Source organism: Alligator sinensis, unplaced genomic scaffold (genome assembly GCF_000455745.1).
Source record: "Alligator sinensis unplaced genomic scaffold, ASM45574v1 scaffold1216_1, whole genome shotgun sequence".
Taxonomy (NCBI): domain Eukaryota; kingdom Metazoa; phylum Chordata; order Crocodylia; family Alligatoridae; genus Alligator; species Alligator sinensis.
The window spans coordinates 2,342,475-2,367,765 of NW_005842018.1; the positions used below are offsets into that span (position 1 = coordinate 2,342,475).

Genomic DNA, 25,291 nt, shown 5'->3' on the forward strand with positions numbered 1-25,291 from the left:
TTCTGCTGTATGCTGGTGTATGAATTTTTTAAATTTTTATTTTGTATTCTCTTGTCAATGTTTTCTTTGCAGACGGAGTTTTACCCAGGCCCTCGTTCTATCTGCTACTTAGCTTAAGCTGTGTCTGCTTCTTTCTCAGACCTGAGGAATGGTACCTTGTGCCTGAAAGCTTGTCTATGACCTCTCACAACTGCACAGCTGGTTGAAAAAAGATATCACCCCTTCCCTGCCTGCCAAATATTTGCCCCTCTAAGATCAGAAGAAATTCTAATGCCTTGTACAGCACTTTTTCATCAAGAAATCTCTATTTTTTAGAGGATATCAGCGGCATTGACCTTATTCCATAGCTGGGAGACAGAGGCACAAGAAGGGAAAAGAGTCTTGCCGAAGAGTTGGTAGATCACTGGACACCCCATCCAGGCCTGTCTTCACTATGCTGCAGTATCTCCCTTGACACACATTTAAACACATATTCATTGTGAGCTGTTGGGAGAAGGAAAGTAACATTTATTTGAGGCCATTAGGAAATTCCTGAAAATCCTGGTGACACCAAGAGCCAGGAAAGCTGTTTGAAGCAGATAAATTGCAGAAAGAATATGGAGAAGATGGGTAATCAGGTGTAACACTTGAAAGGCCCTATTTGTGGGCACAATCACAGTGGCTGACAGCAAAATTTTACTGCACTGGGAAGATGTTGTCTGGGCAACGAATTATGAAAAAGACAATGCTAAAGAAGAGCTAGCTGCTATTTAAAAGCTAAAAAAACAGAACAAAACTCTACTATGCTACAACTGCATCGTTGTCAAGTTTTTCATGTTGTGCTAGTTCGCTGTGCCAGCTCACACCACAGCGTTCCTACACCAATAAAACTTTGGTGCCATGCCTAGTTAATAAACAACCAACAGCTTTGCACATCTAGGCTAGGGTCAGAAATTACAAACAAACTGGTAAAAGCGATCAGAAAGTTCAGAGCACCAAAACTACTTTCAAAATGCCTGAAACCAGTATAAGATAAACCTGGATGGATGCAGTCTCAGACTTAACTGATTTAGGTTAAATCGGTTTATTGAACTTCTGTCCTAGATACCCTCCACAGTCAAGTTAACTCACAGTCCCCCAGCATCCCAAGATGCTTTGCACCTCCCCCACAACTCCCCCTTGTAGGGTGGCCAGGCTAGCCTTGTCTGCTCTAGCCAAGCAGGGAGGCATGTTCTAGTGCCCCCCCTCCCCCCAAGCGTCTCACTTGGGCCATTGAAGCCATGTGGCTGCAATTCAGGAATCAAAAATGAATGTCTGCTCACTTGCTTATCAGTTCAATCTATGCAGTCTACACCGACCTGTGAAGATTGAATTAATTCACCCTCCAGTTTTTTGACTGTCTGTACTTATCCCTACTGCACTTTCCACCTAAGTATCACTAGACGTCTTTAAACCTGTCACAAAATAATCCTTGTGATCCCCCTATGTGGTTAGCACAAAATATCCCCATTTTACAGATTAGCAGGTGGAAGCGCAGAGTGGTCACATGACTTACCCAGAGACACAAAGGAAGTTTTGGGTGAAGTCAGAAATAAGAACCTAAATTTCCAGACTTTCCATTCTGAGGTTTATATCCAAGTGTGATGGGGGATACTGAGCGTTCAGATTAGAGTGGGGAGCTATTTGTTAGTTGAAAATTAATGAGTTGAGCATACAAGACTTGTGTGATTAAGGCAGAGGGGTACAAACTTGACAAGAGGTGTTTGAATGAATAAAATTCAGTAAATTAAAGTGTCAATCTATCTGACTGAAAAAACAAATATAGAGATATTGAGAGGTAAGAAGCCCACTGTAGAAAGCAAACACCTAGACATGAAGGGCCATATTCTATTTCACTTGTTGGGTGTGTAAGCAGATGTAGGTGCCTAAGAGCAATTCTACTCTTTAAAGCCCTCTGGCAATTCTACTCTTTAAAGCCCTCTGGCAGGCTTTAAACTAGGCTTGTCGGGGGACGGGGAAGATGAAGGTGGACGAAGCCTTGAACCAATAAACCAAGAGACACCCACAAGAACAGCCCAGCCTAGACTGACGACGAGCAGAACAAATACCCAGGTAAGCAACAGGGGCTCGGGTAGTACTGAGATTAGGGGGCAAGCGCACACATCTTCAGGAGGCCTCAAATGCCTCTACACAAATGCTCGTAGTATGGGGAACAAGCAGGAGGAACTTACCCTCCTGCTAGCTGACCCCAAGCCAGTTATAGTGGGGCTCACAGAAACATGGTGGGACCCAACGCACGACTGGGCTACAGGCTGTATAGGAGGGACAGGACGGGGAGGAAAGGTGGAGGTGTAGCGCTCTACATCAAGGAGGAATACACATCCTCATCTAGTAGCACAAGGTCAGATGAGGGGCACACTGAAGTGCTCTGGGTTAGAATACAAGGGAATCGAGGGGAAAGGGACTTAACGGTGGGGGTCTAATACAGGCCACCCAACCAAGAGGAAGAGCTAGACCGGGAATTCTTAAGTCAGCTCACAGAGGTAGTTAGGTCAAAAGACATGGTCATCATGGGTGACCTGAACTTTCCAGACATCTGCTGGGAAGAGCAGTCGGCCAGGTCTGACCGCTCACGTAGGTTCTGAGCCGAGATACAGGACCTCCATCTAACTCAGGAGGTGCACAGCCCCACCAGGGGAGACACCTTGTTGGACCTGGTGCTGGCCACAGGCGACGACCTCATGTGGGGGCTCCAAGTGCTCGACCACCTGGGCGACAGCGATCATCACCTACTGGAATTCACCATCCAGCACAAGGTGGTAAAAGCCTGCAGCAAAGCAGCAGCCCTGGACTTCAGGAGGGCAGATTTCAATGAAGTAAAAAGAATAGTTGGGGAAGTACTGAGGTCCCTGAGGGGAGGGGAGTCGGGTGTCCAAGAAGAGTGGTCGTTCCTTAAGGAGACAATCCTCCTTGTCCAAAGGGAGTAAATCCCAAAAAGGGTCAAAGGGGGCAAGAGGGCGCAAAAGCCCCCATGGCTCACCAAAGGCATATGGGAACGTCTCCTAGCTAAAACGGAGGCGTACACCCAATGGAAGGGAGGGGCCATCACCAGGGAGGACTATACCTCGGTTGCTTGGGGCTGCAGGGGGGCGGTCAGGAAGGCCAAGGCGGAGATGGAACTGGGACTAGCTACCCAGATTAAGGACAACAAGAAGTCCTTTTTTAAATACATAGGGGGAGAAAAATCCACTTGTTAATCACAGTTTGCCACTGATCATAGCTTTGCTAAGGGAACCTGGCAGAAGTTAGCTCACAAAGTGCCTTTCAGTTAGACCATTTTAATCTGTCTTAGTCTGTCATTCCTACTAACCAATTTATAAAGCTAAGTTCAGTTTGGATAGCCACACATTTTGAGCCTTTTCCTGGTGTATGGCTTGCCCAGGTCAAATCAGGAGGAAAAAACCCAAACATGTTCAGTGGGCAGCCAGCTGGAGCGGAGTGCTAGTAATAGGATTTGAGAACAGAGAGCTTCTGTGTCTTCCCCCGGTCCTCGCAGCGAGGCAGTGGCAGGGAGAAGTCTAGAGCCCAGCAGGCTTGATATCCAGTCACCTACTCCAGCCACTCCCTCGCTTTTTGATACAGAACACCACCCCCGGCTGTCAGCAATGGAAAACTTTCCTAAGCAATCCAGAGACTCATCAGGAAGTGCCGGGAATGGACATCAGCCCTATTCACTCATATCCATCACTGATGCCAGGATTGTGTAATAGCTGCAGATGTAACATATCTGGCAACCTTACCAGCTGGCCAGCACTGCACTATTTGCATATACAAACCTAGTAGAGAATTAGGCAATAGCAGGCTGTGCATTGCTTTCCTCATCTTCTGATACTGAAAAAATATATGAGCCCTAAGTCAATGCCGGGCAGAAAGAAGAATGCTTCCTGAGTTCCCCCTTTCTTGATTGTAAATGGATTCCCATGGAAGGGAAATACCCATCAAATAAAATATTCTTGATGACAGACTAAAACTGGAGTCCCAAGTTGAGGCAATATGCCTGTTCCCATACACAACAAGTAAGCCTTTATTTCAGACGCCCTAACTTTTTGATTAAGGGAAATCAAGGAACTAAGTTCATGGACAGGTTACAGGGGTGGGCGGATGAGAAAAGGATGGGTTTCAACACTGACAAGTGCAAGGTGCTGCACCTGGGGAGGAAGAACCAGCAGCAGACCTACAGGCTGAGGAACTCCCTTCTTGTCAATGCAGAGGCAGAAATGGATTTTGGAGTCATTATTGATGTCAAAATGAACATGGGCCGACAGTGTAGGGACGCAGTCAGGAAGGCCAACCGTACCTCGTCATGCATCTACAGATGCATCTCAAGCAGGTCCAAGGAGGTGATCCTCCCCCTCTATGCGGCACTGGTCAGGCCGCAGTTGGAGTACTGCGTCCAGTTCTGGGCGCCACGCTTCAGGAGGGATGTGGACAGCATTGAGAGGGTTCAAAGGAGGGCCAGTTGCATGATAAGGGGGCAGCAGGGACGGTCCTATGAGGAGAGGCTACGGGACCTGTCCCTGTTCAGCCTCCACAAGAGAAGACTGAGGGGGGATCTAGTGGCCTGTTACAAACTAGTCAGAGGGGAACAGCAGGCATTGGGGGAGTCCCTGGTGCCCCGAGCACTACCAGGAGTGACTAGAAATAATGGTCACAAGCTGGCAGAGGGTAGATTTAGACTAGATATCAGGAGGCACTACTTCACTGCCAGGGCGGCTAGGATCTGGAACCAACTTCCAAGATAAGTGGTGCTGGCTCCTACCCTGGGGGTCTTTAAGAAGAGGCTGGATGAACACCTTGCTGGGGTCGTTTGACCCCAGTGCTCTTTCCTGCCACAGCTGGGGGTTGGACTTGATGATCTGTCAAGGTCCCTTCCGACCCTACAAACTATTAAACTATGAAACTACTCACCTTGCTCAAATCCTTGACAAACTTAATACAAAAGATGAGTGAGTCCTCCTCCTCTCTGCTATTCTGTGACCCAGTCTTAATGGGAAGATGGAAGTTTTTACATAAGCAGATGCATTAGTAGATTTTCAGTAATTTGCATGAGGTAGACAGGATAGTACTTAGTTACCTAACTCCACTTCAATGCATAATATGTGGAATCAAATCTTACCCCAAATCTCCGTCAAATTGGCTATATCATATAGAACATCATTACCTTCCTACGGTAAGTCAGAAAGTCTAACCCTCTCCTCAGTAATGAGCTCCCTTGGCCTCCTCTCAAAGGGTGGTCAGGAAGTCTTGCTGTCACTAGATAATGATAAATATGGAGTCACTTCTCCAGTGGTGGATCAGCATCCAAGCCACAAATAATCAGGACTCACTAAGTGGCACAGCATTTAATCATGTGATCAGAAGATATTTATTTCCAAACTATCAGTAGTTGACTCCTATAAATGGCAACATGAAGAATCAGCCTCAGATTATTCTATGCTACATTACACTTCATTCTCATCTGCATCAAATGTTCAATAAACATAACCTTAACATTTGGGTTTCTTAGAGACTTATTGTTTTTGATCAGTAGCCCTTGGAGAACTCAAAAAATTTTAATTAAACAGAGCTGAGCAGACTACACAAAGAACGATCAAATGTGCTCCCTTAGCTCTTACTCAGTTCCAGTGTTTGGCTTCCGAAAGAAGGTCCTCCGCTCAGCTTGATTAAATGAAGCAGGGTGTACCCTAGTTCAGCCAACCTCAAGTTTCACAACAGAACAAGCACTATAAGGCTGTGATTGTTGCAGACTGGTAAAAAGAAAAACAAATCTATTCCTCTGTCCAAGGTTACCAAGATAACATCAAAGGTATTCTGTTCAGTATAAAGATAATGGGATTCAAAAGGATTTACAACAGGGATGTATTTGGCTCAGTGTTGCAGAGGTCCACTCTGTCCTATTCAGGTTAGTACTGTGTTTCTTGCTATGGGATCTGAGGGATTTTTTCCCCTTACTATGTAAATTCAGGTGACCTGGCAGTAAGTCAGCAAGAGTCATGAGACTTCCCCTGTGAGTTTCTAACCAATTAGAAACAAGGCATGCGAGTACGGGAACTACTGCTGTGCCATTCTTGTTTTCACCTTACAGCAGCATGCGGTCTGAAAGGGTGCGGTCATCTTTGTAAATCAGCGAAGGGACTGAATGATCACTAAAGTTGATGGCAGTACTCCAGCTGGACCCTCAATTCTGCAGTCCCCATTCTTACACAAAGCCTCAAGACATTAAAGTGAACTTAGTGCAGAAGGCAGAGGCCAATCTGTGCGACCAGCAAGGCCTGGCAGGAATTTGGCTTAAGGGTGCAGGACATCAGATGAGAGCTGGCAACAAATGTGACTGGTGTAAGCAGCTGCAACTAAAACAATCAGCAGAACTGAGCCCAGTGACACTACAGCTTGCATTTGATCCCCATTTTTCAATCTAAAAATGGATTGTAGTGGAGGATTAGGAGGAAGAAGGATATCTAGGTGGAGTTTAACATGCCTTTTCCTTGGGTTTTATTGTGAAACAGAAAAGTAAAAGCAAAGATTATCCTGCAACAATTCTCCCCTCAGCCAAGAGCCACAGCATGGGTACAAGGCACATCTTACTTCAGTTAAGTCTGAAGTTAGAACAGGTGCATTACAGGAAATCTGTGCTGTCTAATTTAGAATTGGCTGTCTAATTTAAACATATGCAACAGTCTACCTTTCACCACTGAAAACCTTCAGGTGCTCCTCCTTCAGAGCAGAAAGGCACAGCCAAAAGCAGGCTGGTTTAAACCAAGCTACCCCAGAGAGCCAACGATCTGGTACCTTGTTATTGGAACAGCCATAGCTTTTTAGGAGCTTATCTGAATGTGAATCAAAATCTTTTAAATAATGTTTGTTCAAAGGATCCTGGAAATGTAATTTATATGCACTTTAAGTGTTCAGTTAATTATTCTTTTTTAACTCCATTGGTAAAATGGAGGGTTTTGATCCAAGCAGCAGTACAACACTGAAGCCTAGTGCAGAAACTATTTGGACTGGAAAAACATCAGAGCATATAAAATGGGAAGCAATCTGATACTTTCTGTGAGGACTGGAAGACCTAAAGGATTTTTCCATCTCTAATTTCTACAAGTCAATAATTCAATGTGGTTGTACCAGAGACTTATCAGAGATCTCCAAATAAACACAGCTCATCCATTTTACTTCTAAGACTTGTATTAGAAAGAATCTGAGAAATCCAATCCTTTATAATTAAAATGATGTTACCTTAGCTAGAGTGTTTCAGTTTCATGTGAGACTGAAACACAGACAGATTAGAAGGATATCACTCATATTCTTCTAATTCAACAGTAAGTGCAGTCTGCCTTCGAAAGAATAAAATTACCAAACTTAAAACCCACAATCCCTAAGTGTGCAAAATCCCAGAGAAGTATATGACTGCAGGATCACAAGCAAGTAGGGCTGGAAGGGGCCTCGTGAGGTCACCTGGTTCAGCCCCCTGGCTCAAGGCAGGATCATCCTCACTAAACCATCCCAACCAAGTATCTGCATACCCTGCTCTTGAAAACTTCCAAGGATGGAGATTTCACAGGCTAGGTAATCTGTTCCAATGCTTGACAACCCTGACAGTCAGAAAGTTCATCCTAATCTCCAACCTAAATTTCTTCTGCTGAAGCTTGAGGCTATTGCTCCTAGTCCTATCCCCCACAGCCACAGAGAAAAAGCTTATCTCCAGCTTCTTTGTAATTGCCCTTCAGGTATTTGAAGACTGTTATCAAATCTCCCCTCATTCTTCTCTTACTGAGACTAAATAACCCTAGCTCTTTCAGCCCTTCCCCATAAGTCTAGCTTCCCTAATCACTTTTTGTCTCTCTGCACTGGACTCTTTCCAGTATGTCCAATACTTCTTGAAGTAGAAGTGCACCCATATACTGATCTCATATCGGATTGGTGCCAATATGAGGAAAACTGAGAGTATTGGCAAACGGCTATTTTTGGCTCATGTGGCTGATAATGTGGCCAATAAATACCACATGCATGTGCACAGCCGGGGTGCAGCATACAGGTGGCTAGGAGCGCAGCTGGGCAGCGTGGAGAGCAGTGTCCAGCTGGCAAGTCTGTTGTGGGGGAAGAGGCGAGGGGGAGGGAAGGGGCATGGGGGGCAGATTGAGGCCCCCATGGTGACGGAGGGAGTGGGGCCAGCACTGGGACTGGGCCAGGCACTGCACAGCCGGGGTGGGACAGGGCACGAGATGGAGCTGCAGCTTGTCCGGGGGCAGGGTGGGGGGGGTGCAGTTCCCACTGCTACATGCACTCCCAGGAGGGCATGGAGGGCATGTGCCCCAGATCAGTGTGGGGCAAGGGTAGGCTGCTGCTGTGGGCTGGGGCTATGCTGGGCTCTTTGTGGCAGGGGCCTGGGCTGGGCTGCACTCGGGGCGGGTGGTGGTGGTACTGGGAGGAGGGTTGGGGGGGCTAGAGCCATCCCAAAATGGGCTGTAGCCCCCACTCCCAGCAGCACCGCTGCCCACCCCAACACCTCCTCCCAACTAGACATTGAGCCATTGATGACTACTCATAGAGCATGATGGTCCAACCACTTATGTATCCACCTTACAGGACTTCCACCTAGTCTGTATTTCCTTATCTTGTCAATGAGACTGTTATGGGAGACAACATCAAAAGCCCTGCTATAGTTAAGGTATTTCACATCCACTGTTTTCCCCATCATCCATAGAGGATTGGGACCTAGAGAAGAAAAAAAGACTCAAGGAATAGCATTGAGTATACTTTAGAAAACTGCAGTTTAAGACCTACTAAATCTATATATTGTCACTTGTCATATTGCCATTTATTTGTTTTGGCTTCTGTATTGTACCTTAGAACAACAGCTACTAATTATAACCCATAATACTTACCAACATATCCTGGGGTGCCACATGCTGTAGACATGACATCTCCTTTACCCTCCATCTTGGACAATCCAAAGTCACTGATCATGATTTTGGATTCTTCATCCTGGCTGTAGTAAAGCAGATTCTCCGGCTGCAAAGGAGATTGAGGAGTTACAACTAGAAAACTGAGTAAAGAATGACAAATGTTGATTGACACTTTCCATTTGTTATATTCAGTGCCCCAGAAACCCCAACCATTTTCCCCAATAATCTTTCTACAGATCCTTGCAAGAAGGCCAACCTGTCTTTGTGAGGCAACCAAAGAGGCCTCCCCTTTCCATGATGATCATACCACCCTGGAGGCTACCATTTTCTTCTGACACTCCAAATAGGAAATATGGCTCTTTTCTTTCTCTTGACCAGAGATATAAGAGGACTGACATAAGAACAAAATAATGCTTTTCTTATTCTGTGGTGATAAAACAGAGAAGCTGATTTATATGCAAGTACCGAGGGTAAATCCTGTCTAAAACATTCCAAACTGTTCATACAGTTGCAGGAGAGGTTCCACATAATGTAAAAAACTGTAGGTGTTGAACAATTTTAACTACATTTAATGGGAATCACGGAAATGCCATTAAAGTTAACAGAGTTACACCAAGGACATTTGAGTTCCAGCTGACTAGAAACAAAACCCTGCAGTATTGAGAATGGTGGACGAGGGGCCTTCTTGTTCTGGCAGAAACCAGGAGTTGGTTCACTGAGCTCCAAGGATTTACACTGATGTTAAACCTGGTTTGAGAAGAGAACCAAGCTCTAGATACCGATCGGCGACATTCTCGCTAATCCTTAAGACATATGTTTCCAATGTGGCATTAATGTACAGTAAAACTCCTACTAAACATACCGTGCTGCTGGGAAACATAATTTGAGGTTTTACCTCTAGGCCAATTCCATGGAGACTGTAGAGCGCGCAACACCTGCTGGGAGGTGGTTTGCACCCCTGAGTCCTACGAGAGCTGTGGGCATTTCCATACTGCCTATGTCCAGGCTCAAAACTTGCTACATTTTTACCATTAAAGATATCCAGTGTTTTGACATAGCGCTGCACTAGATTTTGCCAAGTAGCGGGTGCAAATTCCTACTATAAATTTAACACATTTTTCCTATAAATCCAATGTGCACTGCAAGCACAGCTTTTCAGGAAATAAGAGACAGATGGGGCAGTTCAGAATCATTACATTCCTTGGGCCCGAATCAGCATTGGTGTAAGTGGGTGCACAATTCCATGCAGTTGATGACATTGGCTAAGGCTGAATTTGGCACTCTGGCTTGTAAGACAGCTCAGGAAGCTGGATGCATTCGTTGTTTCACTCCAAGGTTTATGAACTTTTACATAATCTACTTCAACAACACAGACACTCGGCCAAAGGCAGCAGAGGACAACTGCCCAAGCTGCATGGACCTCCCTTTCAGTAGGGTTCTGGGGACAGGAACGATTGCAGAAAAGGTCCAGAGGTTCTGAGGTAGCACTACTTACAGCAACCCTAGGGTTGTTCTACATCAGGGGCGGGCAATTATTTCGGGCGGAGGGCCACTTACCCTGTTTTGGCAGGCTGTCGAAGGCCACATGGGTAGCCCTGCCCCTTGATAGATGCCCCACCCCCTAGTCACCATCTTGAGATCAATGTCCCAGGGCCAGCACCGGTGGGGCCCAAAGCAGGGCGCGGGCTGGCAGGGGTCTGTGGAGCCGGGCTGGGCTGCACCAGCAGGGAGAGGGGGGAGCTGGCTTGGCTCCATAGAGCCCCTGCCACCTGGGACCCTGCGCTCCTGCCACCCTGCTCTGGGCCCCGCTGGCACTGGCCCTGGGACACCTATGCGGGCCCCGTGCTCCCACTGGGTCCCCGCCCACTCACTCCCAGTGCCCCCCAGCCCTGAGGTACAGGCAGGGGGCAGCACACAGCCCTGACCTGCTGCTCGCTGGCAGGGAGGAAGCTGGTGCTGAGCACGGGGAAGAGCAGGCCCTCGCCCACCCCATGGCCAACGCTCCCTGCTGCAGCCACTTGCAGCCCACATGGAGCTGTCTGCAACAGGCACAGGCAGCCCCACGCGGGCTGCAAGTGGCTCCCGTGTGGGGGGCCGGCTATGGGGGGAGCGAGGGGCCCGTCTTTCCCCTGCTGCCTGCTCCAGACAGCCCCGGGTGGGCTGCGAGCACCTGCAGCACAGGGTGCCAGGCACGGGGCGGGTGAGGGGCCGCTTTTCCCCCCCTGCACTCCTTCCCTGCCCAGAGTCCCCCCCGCCCTCCCCCTATTCCCTCTTTCCTGCAGTTCCAGCGTGGGGCGGCCACATGCTCCCAGGCCAGAAGCCCCGGCTGGGGCTTCCAGCTGGGGGGCCAGGGCCGCGCAGGCCCTGCTGTTGTGGGAGCGCACCAGGCTTCCCCTGGGTCCTACTGCCCTTGGTTCCTGTCATTTTTTACAGGAACCAAGGGCAGATAAATATTAATTTTCTACACTTTTTAGGGGCCCTGCGGGCTGGATAGAATGGCCTCGTGGGCCGCATCTGGCCCGCAGGCTGTATTTTGCCCATCCCTGCTCTACATTGTACCAGTTGCCAACGGTTCTCAGGATTATTTTGTTCTGTTCCCCTTGGATGTGGCCCCCTGCATTAGGAAGTGGAGCACCAAAAGCCCCATAATATGTCCATATTATCCAGAAATTCTTCTTTACGTAAGGAACATCTTTAGGATAAATCCAGGTTTCAGCTGCTGTGCCTCATCATCACAAACTTCTCCTTTCATTCCTCCTGTCAACTAGACTTGAAGGAAACTGTACAACCTTTAAAATTATTTATGAAATTTCAAATCTAAAAAACTAAATGGAAATCTCCAATTTCTCATATCCCTGATTCTTGACCAGCCCAAGTACTAATAGAGAGCATCTGAACTTTAAACATTCTGATTTCTTACAGACTTCTAAATTTTTTTAAAGGTACAGGGGAAGAACTCAAAAACATTTTCATGAATTTTCCCTAACCAGTTCTACCACTCTGCAATTTCACATCTCAGGCCATGAGATCTGCAACGCAGGAGTCAAAATACAAGCAAGACCTGTGTAAACTCACCAAGATGCATCTGAACCAAACAGAATTGTTCAGGACCTGGACAGTTGTAACCATCATACTCCAGCCTTCATTTATTATCCTCTCTTGCTGTGTCATTTAGATGAGAAACTCAGGGAAAGATCTGCCTTTCCTATCTGCCCACTAAGTACCATCCTACTGTTGCAAGAATGATGATTAGAACTGCCCTAATTTATTATGAATGCTGCACACGTTATCATTTTAAACAGGGATTTCTTTGCTGTATTTTTATTTTTGGATAAAACATTCCAAATTTACATTTATATTAAAAGTTCTCAGATCTCCAACAAGCTTTACTACGCTGATATTTTTGTCATATCAGTACAGCTGGCATAATAACAAAAATACCTACCTGGAGAATATCAGGATATGGACAGACTTAAAGAGCTCTGAATCTTGGAGCACTTCTAATTAGGTGCTGTGCATGCCAAAATGGCCATGAAGGCGTGCAGAGGCACTGCTCTCCAGCTGCTGCAGAGCTCCCCTGGAGTGCAGGCATCCCAACATGCTTCTCAAACTCTGGAGGTCCTGGGGACAGCTGAGCGCACAGGAGAGCGCTTACTGGTTGCCTGCCCCATTCCCCCCGACCACTGTGGGATGCTGAAGGACTGCTGGCCTACATAGATGTTTGAAAGAGTGCTTCAAAAGAAAGCACTACAAGGTCATTTTTCAAGCACTACTTTAACGGTGTACATATGTACATGCAGTTTGAAGTGCTTCAAAGGCACTTAGCATGCTTCAACACAGCACATCTATCCGTGGCTTTAGATTTTCTCTTTTTTGAGACATTTTAACCATTGGCATGGTATCGACAACTACTTCTCAAACAGGAAAGAAAAGAACATGCGTTTTCCCCACAAGAACATTTGGAAAATGAAGCTACAGCATTTTCTGTCTGATTTGATCTGTTTTTGCCATGTCCCTAAATAAACTCCTGAAGTAATTTATAAATTAATCCTCTTTCTAACCACTCATTTAATCAGATTTCATATTTTATTCTGGCATGTTGCTAATAAGCCTAACTTGTTTTAAAATCACAGCTAAGGCATTCCTTTAAATACTAAGTGTAGAAATGTTAACAGCTTAGCTGGTGTGGCGTCTGAAACAACATGACTTGGGTCTGCTTCTCAGAGCTTTCATGTCAGAAAAAAAAGCCTATTGTTATTTCTTACAAATTAAATTAGTTTGGGAAAGGCTGCTTAAGTAAAACAGATACTAAACAACCAATTTGTACACTGAAGTGACACAAAATGCTGATGAGCAAGACAGGTGTAACTACATACTTGGGACTGACAGAATGGAATAAAAGATATTGGAAATTTAGAGGGCAGTGAGATTCATAGATGTTAGGGGCTGGAAGGGACCTTGCAGATCATCGGGTCCAGCCCCCTGCACTAGGCAGGAAAGACAACTGGGGTTGTGACCCCAGCGAGGTGACCGTCCAGTCTCCTCTTGAAAACCTCCAGGGTAGGTGATTGCACCACCTCTGGAAGGAGTTTATTCTACATGTATGAGAGTGAGTAAATGTCTTCCCAGAAAATTGAGGGGAACCCCTTTGCCATATTTCCTTGTACACAACATGCACTTTCCTCTGACAATTAGGTATTGGATGGGGTGTGGGTCTTAAGCAAGAAAACAGGGCCAGCAAACAGGGTGCCCCACGGGCTCACTGCACTACCCCCTATCCAACACATGCCAGGTTACTTGCCCTCTTCTCCTCCCCTCTAGCCTCTCCACACCCCGGCCCACAACTTGTTTCAAACATCCCCAATGTAAATGTTGCTATCAGTTTTTGTGGAGCCAGGATCCTATTCTAGTCACACGCTTTAAGGAGCAAACCTGCCTTGGACTAGAAGATCCAACATGTCTTTTGCTATTCCACTATTTTATTCTGCTACGATTGTATTCTCTGATTATCCCCAGAAGGGGACTGGATGACTCAGAGTACTGGTAAAGGGTTTTATGGTGGAGGGACATTACTTAGCAGGAAGATTTGAAGAAACATATGGTCCTACTCTGTGCTTGGAGACTGGTAAGTAGAACTGTTAAAGTTTATGAATATTTGAAGGTGCAAACTCAGAACCAATGATCAGCAGAAACCAAAGATGCATTGCTCCTAATCCAAAGCAGGGTGAACCTGTAAGACAAAGAGCTGCTCCTCTGCAGTCTTTTACGTTAAACTGGATCTTCTGATGCCAAGTTTTAAAATTATAAATGTTCTCTGTTCTGGCTGTTCACACCAGGTTGTAGGACAAGTCTGTATTTACTTATTTTCCCCAGCTGGGATTGTGAATCAAGGCCAAACTCAGATGAGAAAATAAACAGTGCTAAGCACTCCAAGTTTTAAGCAAGGTTAAGACAAAACAATCCATATTATCTTCACAACAATAATATATAAAAGCCAGCTTGTTTTGCAAGACTGGAATAAAAAATGAAATGGTGAATGAACAACATTAAACTCTCTGTTGATACCAGTTAATGCTGGCATGATTCATCTTGGCCTCATTTCCGTTAAACTGTGCTTTTGTGTCCTAGGAAGGCAATGCTGGAGACAAAGGCAGTTGAACCTACCAGGAATACTTTCCCTCAAAATCGTCTGATATCCAAATAAATCCTTCAGCCTTTCAAAAACAGTTTGGGTCTTACACCCTGACTGGCCAGGTAAAGATTAGCTCAAAATGGAGAAGTTGTTCTCTTTCTATCTAAGTGCTCACATGCACATATCCATTGGTTTAGTAGCAATGCACTCCAAGCATCAGCCCAGCCCTGGGAATTCTTACTCCCATAATACAGGTGTAGAACCGAGACACAGAGGACACGTCTACGTGGGACGCTACTGTGCAGTCATTGCTACACATTTATTTAGTACTTGTATTAGCAAGCACGAAATAAATTCACGGTAACTGGAGTTACTGCACAGTAGCACCGGCAAATGTCTTTTAAGTGATGCTACTGCACTGTAGCCTAATAATACTGCACAGTAGTGTATTAGCACTGTCTGTGCTGTGACATGCTACTGTGCTGTATTTTTTGGCTACTGCGTAGTCAGCGTCTCGTGTAGATGCCCCCAGAAAAATTAAATGATTTATCCAGAATGCGAAAAAGAGCCAGGGGCTGGATTTCTGTTGCATGGGCTCTAACTCAGTATATTAACTGTCCTTTCACTGCTATAAGTCTCTATTTTGTGCAAACTACATCAGTGCAGTCTTTAACTTTTATCCTATATAAATAATAATTTAAGGGGCCCAATGCTACACTTAATATTACACTATCTTACTTTTCAAACCTTTGGAATATATTACTCTTGTTCATTTTACTTACAGTATTTTCAGTGTATTGCACTGAACACTACTGGTAATGGCATTCCAAGTACATACCCTAAACATTCAATTTTATGTACACACACACACACACACACACACACACACACACACACTCTGTTGTTGTGTCAATTAAATACATGACTCCTGCTATTTTGTTACTCAGGATACCCAAGGTTTATATGCGCTGGTTTTCTTTAGTTGGACACTCCATGAAATGCAGAAATACCTGTCCCAGACAAATCTGCTTATCAGCTCAGTGGCAGTATTCAAATTGGAAGGACAAAAGCATGCAGAAATAATGCTATTACTTGAATGGACTGAGTGAAAGAATCTGATGAGACACACGGGCATGGCCAGAAATGAAGAATAATCTAAAAATCATATGATTACATTGTGCTCCTCAGAAGAATTACAGTCTGCGTAGGAAGCATTTACAAAAACTTTGGTCAAATTGAATTATTTGACAGGGGGGCTGACAGGGACTCATTAAACATTTCCAAATAACTAATCCATCTTAATTATTAATTGTCTGTAAAATTTAATATAGCGCTATACATGCACAAGGTACTTTACGGCACGAAAAAGATATGACTTTGTCCAGAAGAGGCATACTCTTAAGGTAAGGGATGTCAGTTTTCCCTAGATCACAGGCACAGTAATCCCACTGCCCTTTCATGCTGGGGAAGGCAGGATCAGGCCCTTAATGTGAGAAGACACCAAATAAAACAGCACAACTGTTCAGATCAAGGAGAATATGGATTATACAGGCCTTTCTCCATTATAAAGCCTCATTCACCAGATAAATCCCTATTCACACACTGACTTCTACTGAATCAAGTCACTTAGGTTTCATGTACCTGGGACCACATTCATGAATGCTTTCTGGAGGTAGAAGACAATGAGCAGCCTTACCTTGAGATCTCTGTGCACGATGCCCATTCTGTGCAGATAGTATACAGCATCCAGGACCTGCCGTATCAGAGTGCTAGCATCTTTCTCCGTGTAAAATCCTTTTTCCACTATGCGGTCAAAAAGCTCACCCCCGGACACACTGGAAAACATCATGGGATACATGTGAAGACACGCTTTATTTCTCTCTCTGAAGGATGGTCAATAAAAGGCTGTACTGAGACAGATTCAGTTCATATACTGCCAAGTGCTCAGGGGAAACACAGATAACACGGCAGGGGTGGGGGGTGCGGAATCTCATAAATTTTAGGATTTGGGATCTTCCCATAGCATGGTCAAGTTATTTCTTTTTCTAATAGTGAACTTACCCTACAGGCATCAAAAAGTGGCTGAAAAAGTAAGGTAACAATTAGGAAATAAAAACAAAAGATGTAACAGAGCAACTGTCCATCTAGTTCACTGATCTGTCTAATACAGTGGCCAAGGAAAAAGCCATGGGCAAGGTTCACCAGAGCTAGAATGGGAAAGTTACAGCTCTTTCTCCTTCATCAGGCCTTCCTGGGTCCGCTCAGTCATTCCTGGGTCGTCTGCCTGCAGGGTAAGTTCATTATTCTGATGGTGCCTTACTACGCTGAGTTTTGAGTCTGACATAGCCTGCTGGTGGCTGGCCCCAGGAGATTATGAGGTTCCCACAAACACTAGCACATAGGACACTCCTAAGCAGTAGAGGTATGTAGCTCAGGATAATGATCTTTTCCTCTTCCTCTACATGGACAGGTATGGGATTTATACAGCATTTTTCTTTCTGATATGTACAGCACCTGAATTCATTACACTGCTAAGGAGTTTGTGCTGGGATGAGGAGGGGGGCATCTGAAATTCTTTCAGGGCCTCCATAACATTACCCACTCATACGTGTTCATATATCAAGACTTAGGAACAAAACGGTTATATAAGTATGACCTCAGACTGACATTAATAGAACAAAGTTATTCATGAAAGACCAACGATGATGAAATGAGTTATTCATCAGATGAGACTAGAAAAGGGCTCCATGATTCAAAGAAGAAAGTAAAACTCAACTATTTCCATATTCTCTTTTTACTATATTGCACTTTTCCTCTGCTCTTCCAGAAATAGCAGTGTGCTCAGACACACATCTGAAAAAGAGTGGGGCACGTTACAAATCTGTAAAGGAGCCCTGGGTGAAACAAAAGAGGAAAGACCTTTCTGAGTAATTGAAATCATAAACCTGTCAGCACAAAACCTTAACTGCCCCACCAGGATAAATAAAATTTTCTATTTTAGCGGGCAAACAAATTAAAAAATAAAATGAATGCGATATGTTTTCTGCAAGCTGAACCACTTAACATATAATAAATAACACAGTGAAAACTTCTTTAAAAACAAACCCAATAAAGGGAAAATAATAACTTATTAAAGTCATTAAACGTCCATGTGCTGGGAGCTTGCCGTTATACGAACACTAGGTAATTCAGTTACAGCCGCTGCAAGCGATGATCTGTGTGAATAATAATATGAAGTCACTTCCTAAGAAATGTTTGGAGCCTGAATGGAAGAGAACGTTGCTCCTGGAAATTAACGTGTTCCACTTGGAAAATGAAAATACATTTGGGAGAAAAAAAGGGCATTTTAGACTGACCAATCCACCCGCTGACGACTAGACAACTGAACTTAATGACCCACTAAAACATAGTTTCTCAACCTGTGGTAGGCATACCACTGGGGGTACGCAAGACACAGGCAGGGGGTGTGATACTCTCTCTCTCTCACCCTCTTTTCCTCTCTCTCTCTCGCCCCTTCCTCCTCTCAAAACTATGGCAAAAAAATTGGTGCGCCCCTTTAAATTCCCCAGTAATAATTTGGCGTGCATCGCTTTGTGCGGCACTGGGTTCAGCCCTCTTAGCTTTGCCCTACATCACTCCTAGCCCAGGTACATACTTGAGTTGTGCACCCCTGATGTAAAAGGTGGCAACCATACCCACACCAGATCAGACATCTGTCATATCACGGCCTTATATACACAGCCCTTCTTCCAACACATTAGTCTGTAAATATAAAATCCCCTGGAAAATTGAGTGCTGGGGTACTTATTAAAATTTTCGGCAGTTTGGGGGTACTAGCTACTTAAAAGGTTGAGAAACACGGCATTAAAATATCAGAACTACACTGACTCTACCCAACAGAACTCAAATCCACTAGCGGCCTGATCCAAAGGCCATCGGAAAGGCTCCTGCTGGCTCCAATGAGCTATGGAATAGGCCCTGGATGTCACTCCAGCTCTTGCCAGCAGGTTGGAAGTCTGTAGCCCGAGCAGCCACACAGGGTCCTCTGTGCTCCCTACAGAGGGCTCTGTGCTTGCCACGGAAGTGGACTTGGGGAGGAGGAGGCACGAGGAGGGCAGGCTGGCCGCAGACATGTGGAGGAGCTCTGACATCAGGGTTGCCAACCCTCCAGGATTGTCCTGGAGTTTCCAGGAATTAGACATAAACCTCCAGGAGACTGCTGGGAGTCGCCCAGGAGATAAACGATAGGCCATTCATTACAATAAATATTTAATGTTGCATCTGATTTATACAATAGTCCAGTGGGTTTTAAAATGCAATAGTAACGTGCATTTGCCTTCCTGATGTAAAGTCTACGCACCACAATCCATAACTGATATACGCAAGCACATGGGCACGTTTCGTGTTGTATAGCACAGGCACATCATGTGATGAAACCTCCCGAAATGGCTTCAAACAGAGAAGGCAACCCTATCTGGCATCTATGTGATACTCAAGGTGACGACTCAGCAGAGGTAGCCAAGAGGCCGGATGGGGTTGAGATGTGGCCCCAAACCCTCTCCACACCCCCATCCTTGTCGCTTTGCTTGCATAAAGCTGGAATGCTCCCTCTATCTGAATACGCCTGCACACAAATAATCACATTCTCCGGTTGGCACCACAGGAGCTATACATTGAAAATGAATACATGCAGAGTACAGGCAGTACAGCACAGCACAGAGCACTGCTCCAAGCCCTGACAAAGGTGCATTCAGTACAAAATTCACCCAGGCTCCACTTCTCTTAACATGGAAGAGCCAAGTAAATGCTTTGCAAAGAATCTATATCTCCATTCGCTGAACGCAGATGCAGGGTTTTTTTAATCTGTCTTTTATTAACTGATTGTCTTGTTATATTTCCCCCAAGGCCCTTTTGTATCCCGTGGACTCACTGCATTGAAAATGTAGCCCACGCCATAATTAACATGATTGAATACAGTACCTTTCCCTAGGAAATCTCTGTGTGTTTGGCTGTGCACTTCTCCACAATTCCTTGGACTTTATTCACAACAGGTACTGCTTTCCTACACACTGATTTACAGCATACGCTTTCATACAGCAAGTCTCTCTCCTCCCCCACTCCTGGGGAGAATAAGTCCCTATGCTTTTTCATCACAAATACTTGATATTCCCCCTTCCCCCCTGCAAGTCCTTTGCTTCTTAATCAAAAGGTCAAATTTAGTTTCACGGATCTGCTGCACTCAGGCTCAATCTGCTTATAATTTTCTTTCAACACGTGGGACGTATTTTCAACCTCCTTGCTGTTGTGTCGCAAAACAAAGCTTAATGCAGGGACATGAGAAGGGCATTCAGCAGGGGTCAGTTCCTGCTCATTCAGGGCATCACTGTGGTCCAGCGTACACCTCCAGGGCTACCTGTGTTACAAGTGCAGAATAATGTCTACTTCCTGCAAGCTGCTGTTGCAGCATAGCTGCACTTACCCTACACTGGAATAACGATACCAGGGCAAAGCTGTGACTCTGCCCCTGACAATGCTTTGCCCTACGTCATCTGAAGGTCTATCGCTGGTTCTCTCTAGCCCTGGGAAGGTGTGACGTAGCTGGGACCCCGTTTGTGAAAGAAAGATCAGGACTTGGGTCTTCTGTTTTGAGGTGAACAGGGAATCTAAAAAGAAAAAAAAAGTGTCCAGGGAGCTGTAATGCATTTACATTGGTCTTTGCCACATATAGACCGTGCTGCTGATGAGCGTGGCACCAACTTCACCCTTTATATGGCCATGATGACCAGTCGTACATAGCAATGTGGAAGCTAGCAGCGTTGACGGAGAAGCTGGGTTCTTGTCTCAGAGAAGGGGGCAGTTTCTTGGCCAGAGACAAAAGGGAGTATTTCTAATTGCTGTGGCAATCTGCATGTCTCAGGAAGAGAGCTGTCTGTAGTCTATCTGATGGGACGAACTCACCAAACATCTGCACAACATGAACTTAGAGCAACAGGATTTTTTTCTTTCCTCGCTGATTCTGATTTTGTCAACCTGGAAAGGACAGGGTTGAGGAGGAACAGCCAAGTGCGATTAGCTGATGGCAATTTAACTCTGGCGATGGCTCAGGGGCTACGACACGACCTGGAGTATCATTATTAGTTCAGCAAGTCCCTCCAAGCACGTTCAGTAAAAAGGTGCTTGCCTGGAGGTACTGCAGTTCAGTTCATGCTACACTTCGATGAGGCAGTACCAACCATTTATTTAACAATAAGACAAAGTATGAGCTTGTGGTTAAGTTGCTGGACTAGAAATCAGGAAAACTAATTTCATTGCCAGCTCTTGCCACAGCTCTCCAAGATCTGCAGTTTCTCTTTGCCTCCATTCCCCACCCATAAACATATGGCACTCCGTCCCTGTTTCATGTAATATGAACTGATTGGATTAGTATCACTGTAGTAGTACAGTATACTATATAAAATAGTATACTGATATAAGTAACTATACAGAAAGGACAGTGTCTGGTTCCAACAGAGATGTGAAACTAAATTTAATAAAACTATTTGGATTTACATGATAATCAACAATAAGGGTAATGCTTCTACAGAGTCTTCTACCTGAGGCTATCCTAGGTCTTTACAAATATCATTTGAACAGCCATGTGAAGTAGCTGGGAATCAGTATTGTCCCCATTTTTCAGCTAAGGAAACTGAGTCTGTAAGATTAGGGGCCTACCTATTGGGCATCTCTTCCACCCTGTTCAAGTCCTTGGAAATCCACATTTCATCTACTTTTGTAACAAACCATCATCTAACCCTCACAAAAGAGGAACCAGGAGGAGAAGGACCCACCCCCGTTTTGTAATTAATGCGTTTTCAGGGACTCAAATAGGGTGGAATTTTTGTCATACTGCAAAGGACATTAAAGCAAGGTCTAACTTCATGTGGATCAACATAGTCAAAAGGGAATGACGCAACATGATAAAAATATATTTGATAGTGGAAGAGTGTTAATAAACACTTCCTTTGGGAAAGCAGACAGATTGCTTAACAGCCTTTACCTTGAGGCAGTGCAAGGCTGTAGGTAGAAGGAAAAACAGGCAACCGTTAGAGAAATATCCTATTGCATAAGAATATACTGATACAGCTCATTACAGTTTATTGCACTTAAGAAAGGCAGCGCAACAGACCTGATTTTCTTCCCCTCTCCTCCCCCTGCCAGTGGAAACAGGGAGAAACCATATTGAAATTCATACAGATAAGGTGTGATGCAAGTATGGGCCACTGGATAGAGGAAAAAAAGGAAAAACCCAGAAGTGTTTACAAAGTGTGATACTTTGTAAGTTAAAATGTAGGGTTCTTGTTAATTGTTTTGTTCTTTTGGCTCATGGGCACCCAATGAAGCAAATGCTTAGATGGGAATCATCAAATGCTGTCTGGTTTCAGACCAAAGCATGCAACATTTCTATATGAAACCACAAAATGGCTCTGAACGGTTCAAAACTAGGCCCAGATTCACTGAAAGCAAAGATGGGCTGAAACCAGAACTTCAGGTGTGAGTCACTGGATCTATCCTTTGGGTCTGATATCACTACCTGAACCTGTCGCCGCAGCAATTAGAGTATAAATACTGCATTCTGACCTTTGGGAATGATTGGACTCGGGGCTATTTGAAGACAGGGGTTCAGTTGTTTCCATTAGTGATATATCATTTTTTAATATGGAATTAGTGCTTCACTGAGGACTCTTCATGTTCACCAACCTTGAAAAACCTTTCAGATGACTTAGTATGATGTTGGGGTTTGCAATGAACTCACAAACTGGAGTTTTGTTATGAAGCGCTCTAGCAGTTCTAATGAGGGGGATTCAGAAACCTCGCAGGCATCTCTCAAAAATGAAAAATTACAAGCTGAATCCCTGCCCCTTGTTTCCCTTTAAGAGGTTCTTTTTCTTTCTTTCTTTCTTTTTTTCTTTTTTTTTAAATATCTTGGCCCGTCCTGATTTAACCTTTACATTTAAGACCCTGTTCTCAAGTGCAGTGTTGAGCAACGGGAACCTCCATTTAGGACACCAGAAATGGCACTTCATTTATGCAATCTGGCCATTGGTAGGCTATTGAAAAGAGTCAGCAATCTGTATCATGCCAAACTGTAGACCCTGAAAGAAAGTAGGGTAAACAGAGACAAGTTTAGGGCCAGACAATGAATCTTTTTCCATCCATTATGCTGTTGCTGTAATTATTAAACAGAAGCATTTAGCTGAAACCTTTAATTCACATTTTGTCGAGAATACTGTCAAGGGTTTCCCAACCTTGACAAAAGGATAACTATGTTCTTTCCTACTTTCCTTCAGCAGTATTTGGATGCAGGAAGTATCTTTGCTTTACTTTTGTTCCCTGATGAGGAGGAACACCCAGCACAACGTTAGCTCCCAAACTCTCCCTCAACCTCAGACTCCTAGCCCATATAACCAAAACCCAGGATCCACACACTTCAGCAATGATGGTTTTCACAATCTGAAATCTTCACCTGCACCACTGAGCCCAGATCTACTTCTCTTCCCCTTTCACAGTGGTGTGGCAAAGCTGCAGCTCACAAATCATTTGGGATTATAATCCCAGTCTAGCCCAAGAGCAGAATAGATGTACTGGGGTTGCACTGAAGAGGGCAAATCACTAGTCTGTTCTTTTTTTTAAAGGCTGGATTTAAACAATATTAGTTTTACTTAAAGGATGCTTTGTATGTTAATTCTTCTCTTCTTTTGTTGGCATGACCAATTTGCACAGAAAAACTCATCCGCGCACCTCCCACTGCTATTAACTGCAGTAGCACACATGCATGGAGAGGAGAAGAGACTTTTAGGAGACTGAAAAAATCCCAACCTTCCTTTAGGTACTGGTTTTTACTCCTTTGCCATTTGACAAAGCATTGGTATTGTTTCCCCTCGTGTTCTTCTGAGGCACGGGCTAATATAGTGCTGGATTGGGATTGTTTTCGGCTGACAGTTTAATTGTGTTTTTGCTAAAAGCCTCGTTGATAAAATCACCAGCAGTAGGATTAAAAAGAAAACAGCATGCCTATTCAGAGTCCACAGGTCATGGTCCTCAATAACTCGCTAAGGCAGCTCTTTGGGAAGTCAGCCTGATTCACAATTGCATGAGGCTAGAGAGGCGGGCAGGTTATTCCTACATCAACAGGTAGTGTTACACTTTCATCACAGCATCAACAGAAATGCAACAGGGCTTCACAGGGGCTTGGCGGCATCCAGCAAACATGAGACAAGAGGTGTCAGACCGCCCACACTGAAATGTAGTTGAGCCCAGAAAACTAGTAAAGGCAGAACTCCTAAATGCAGGCCAAGTATCATTTCAATACCGCTATCAACTGTCAATAGTTTAACTGACGGGAATTTTCCAGGCGACAATTACCTGTGAAATCCCAAAGCAGCAGACCTACTTTGCAAGGCGCCTTGAGCTCACCTGATGAAAAGCACTCTAAGACTAGGAATTAGTATTTCATTATTTTGCTAGAAATGGTTTGTTAGGAAAAGTGGATCGTGGAGACAACTCTCAACACCTTTGCTTCAAGTTTTTCACACCATAAGCTTGGATGGAAAAGCAGTGTCCAGCATGTAACATGCTACTTCAGTGGTACAACCTACCACACGCAGCCCATGCAGCCGTGTCATCCAGCCCACAGGGCTGCCCACGGATCCAGAAATTTGACAGCGGGGGACTAGTAGCAGAGTTAATTGCCACGGCAGAGCCCAGTGCCCTGGCAATTAACATTGCCACCACTCCCCTGATACCAAATCTCTGGATCTGAGCCCTAGAGGCTGGATGTCATGGCTGCATGAGTTGATCCAGGATCACTCCATAGCCAGATCTAGCATGTGAGGCTGGGCTGGCATGCCAGATTGCACCTGTGGACTGGTGCCACATGCTAGATTCAGGCTGCGGACCAGGCCTGTGCGACTCACCTGGCCAGCAAGGCTTGAAAGGTTGAGTACTGCTGTTCTACTTAAACCATTGTGGAGCACAGTGATAAAACACAGCGGATGCGTTGACACACGCTGCTATGGCACCGTTGTTACTGCGCCATCATTTAGTAACGCCTTTTGGAAGTACTAAAAGACAGCGCAGCAACAGCTGGTACTGCACTGTGCGCGCCATGCACAATTTCATAGATTTCATAGACACCAGGGCTGGAAGGGACCTCGGAAGATCATCGAGTCCAGCCCCCTGCCCAAAGGGCAGGAAGTCAGCTGGGTTCATAGGATCCCAGCAAGATGAGCATCCAGTTTGCTTTTGAAGGTGTTCAATGTAGGCGCTAGAACCACCTCCGGTGGCAGGCTGTTCCAGACCTTGGGGGCTCGGACAGTAAAGAAATTCTTCCTTATGTCCAGCCTGAAACGGTCTTGTCGTAGTTTATGACCATTTGACCTAGTCGTCATCCCTTGGGGCGCTCTGGTGAACCAACGTTCCCCCAGATACTGGTGGTCACCCCTGATAAACTTATAGGTGGCCAACAAATCACCCCTGAGCCTGCGCTTTTCCAGGCTAAAGAGGCCCATAGCTCCCAGCCTGTCATCATAAGGTCTGTTTTCCTGACTTCTGATCATGCACATGGCTCTTCTCTGGACTCTCTCAAGCTTCTCTACATCCTTTTTGAATTGTGGAGCCCAAAACTGGACGCAGTACTCCAGCTGCGGCCTCACCAAGGCCGAGTACAAGGGGAGAATGA

At 45.1% G+C, this 25,291-nt stretch overlaps 1 protein-coding gene across 2 annotated transcripts in view; it reads right to left on the reverse strand.

The window, feature by feature from the left end:
- Positions 1 to 25,291, reverse strand: part of CAMK1D (calcium/calmodulin dependent protein kinase ID) — a 262,311-nt gene that overhangs the window by 55,547 nt on the left and 181,473 nt on the right. For both annotated transcript variants that reach the window (XM_025202299.1, XM_025202300.1), the window contains exons 4-5: positions 16,271 to 16,409; positions 8,922 to 9,048 (exon numbers count right to left, since the gene is read on the reverse strand). In XM_025202299.1, coding sequence (XP_025058084.1) covers positions 8,922 to 9,048; positions 16,271 to 16,409 — 266 coding nt within the window. The remainder of the gene's footprint in view (positions 1 to 8,921; positions 9,049 to 16,270; positions 16,410 to 25,291) is intronic.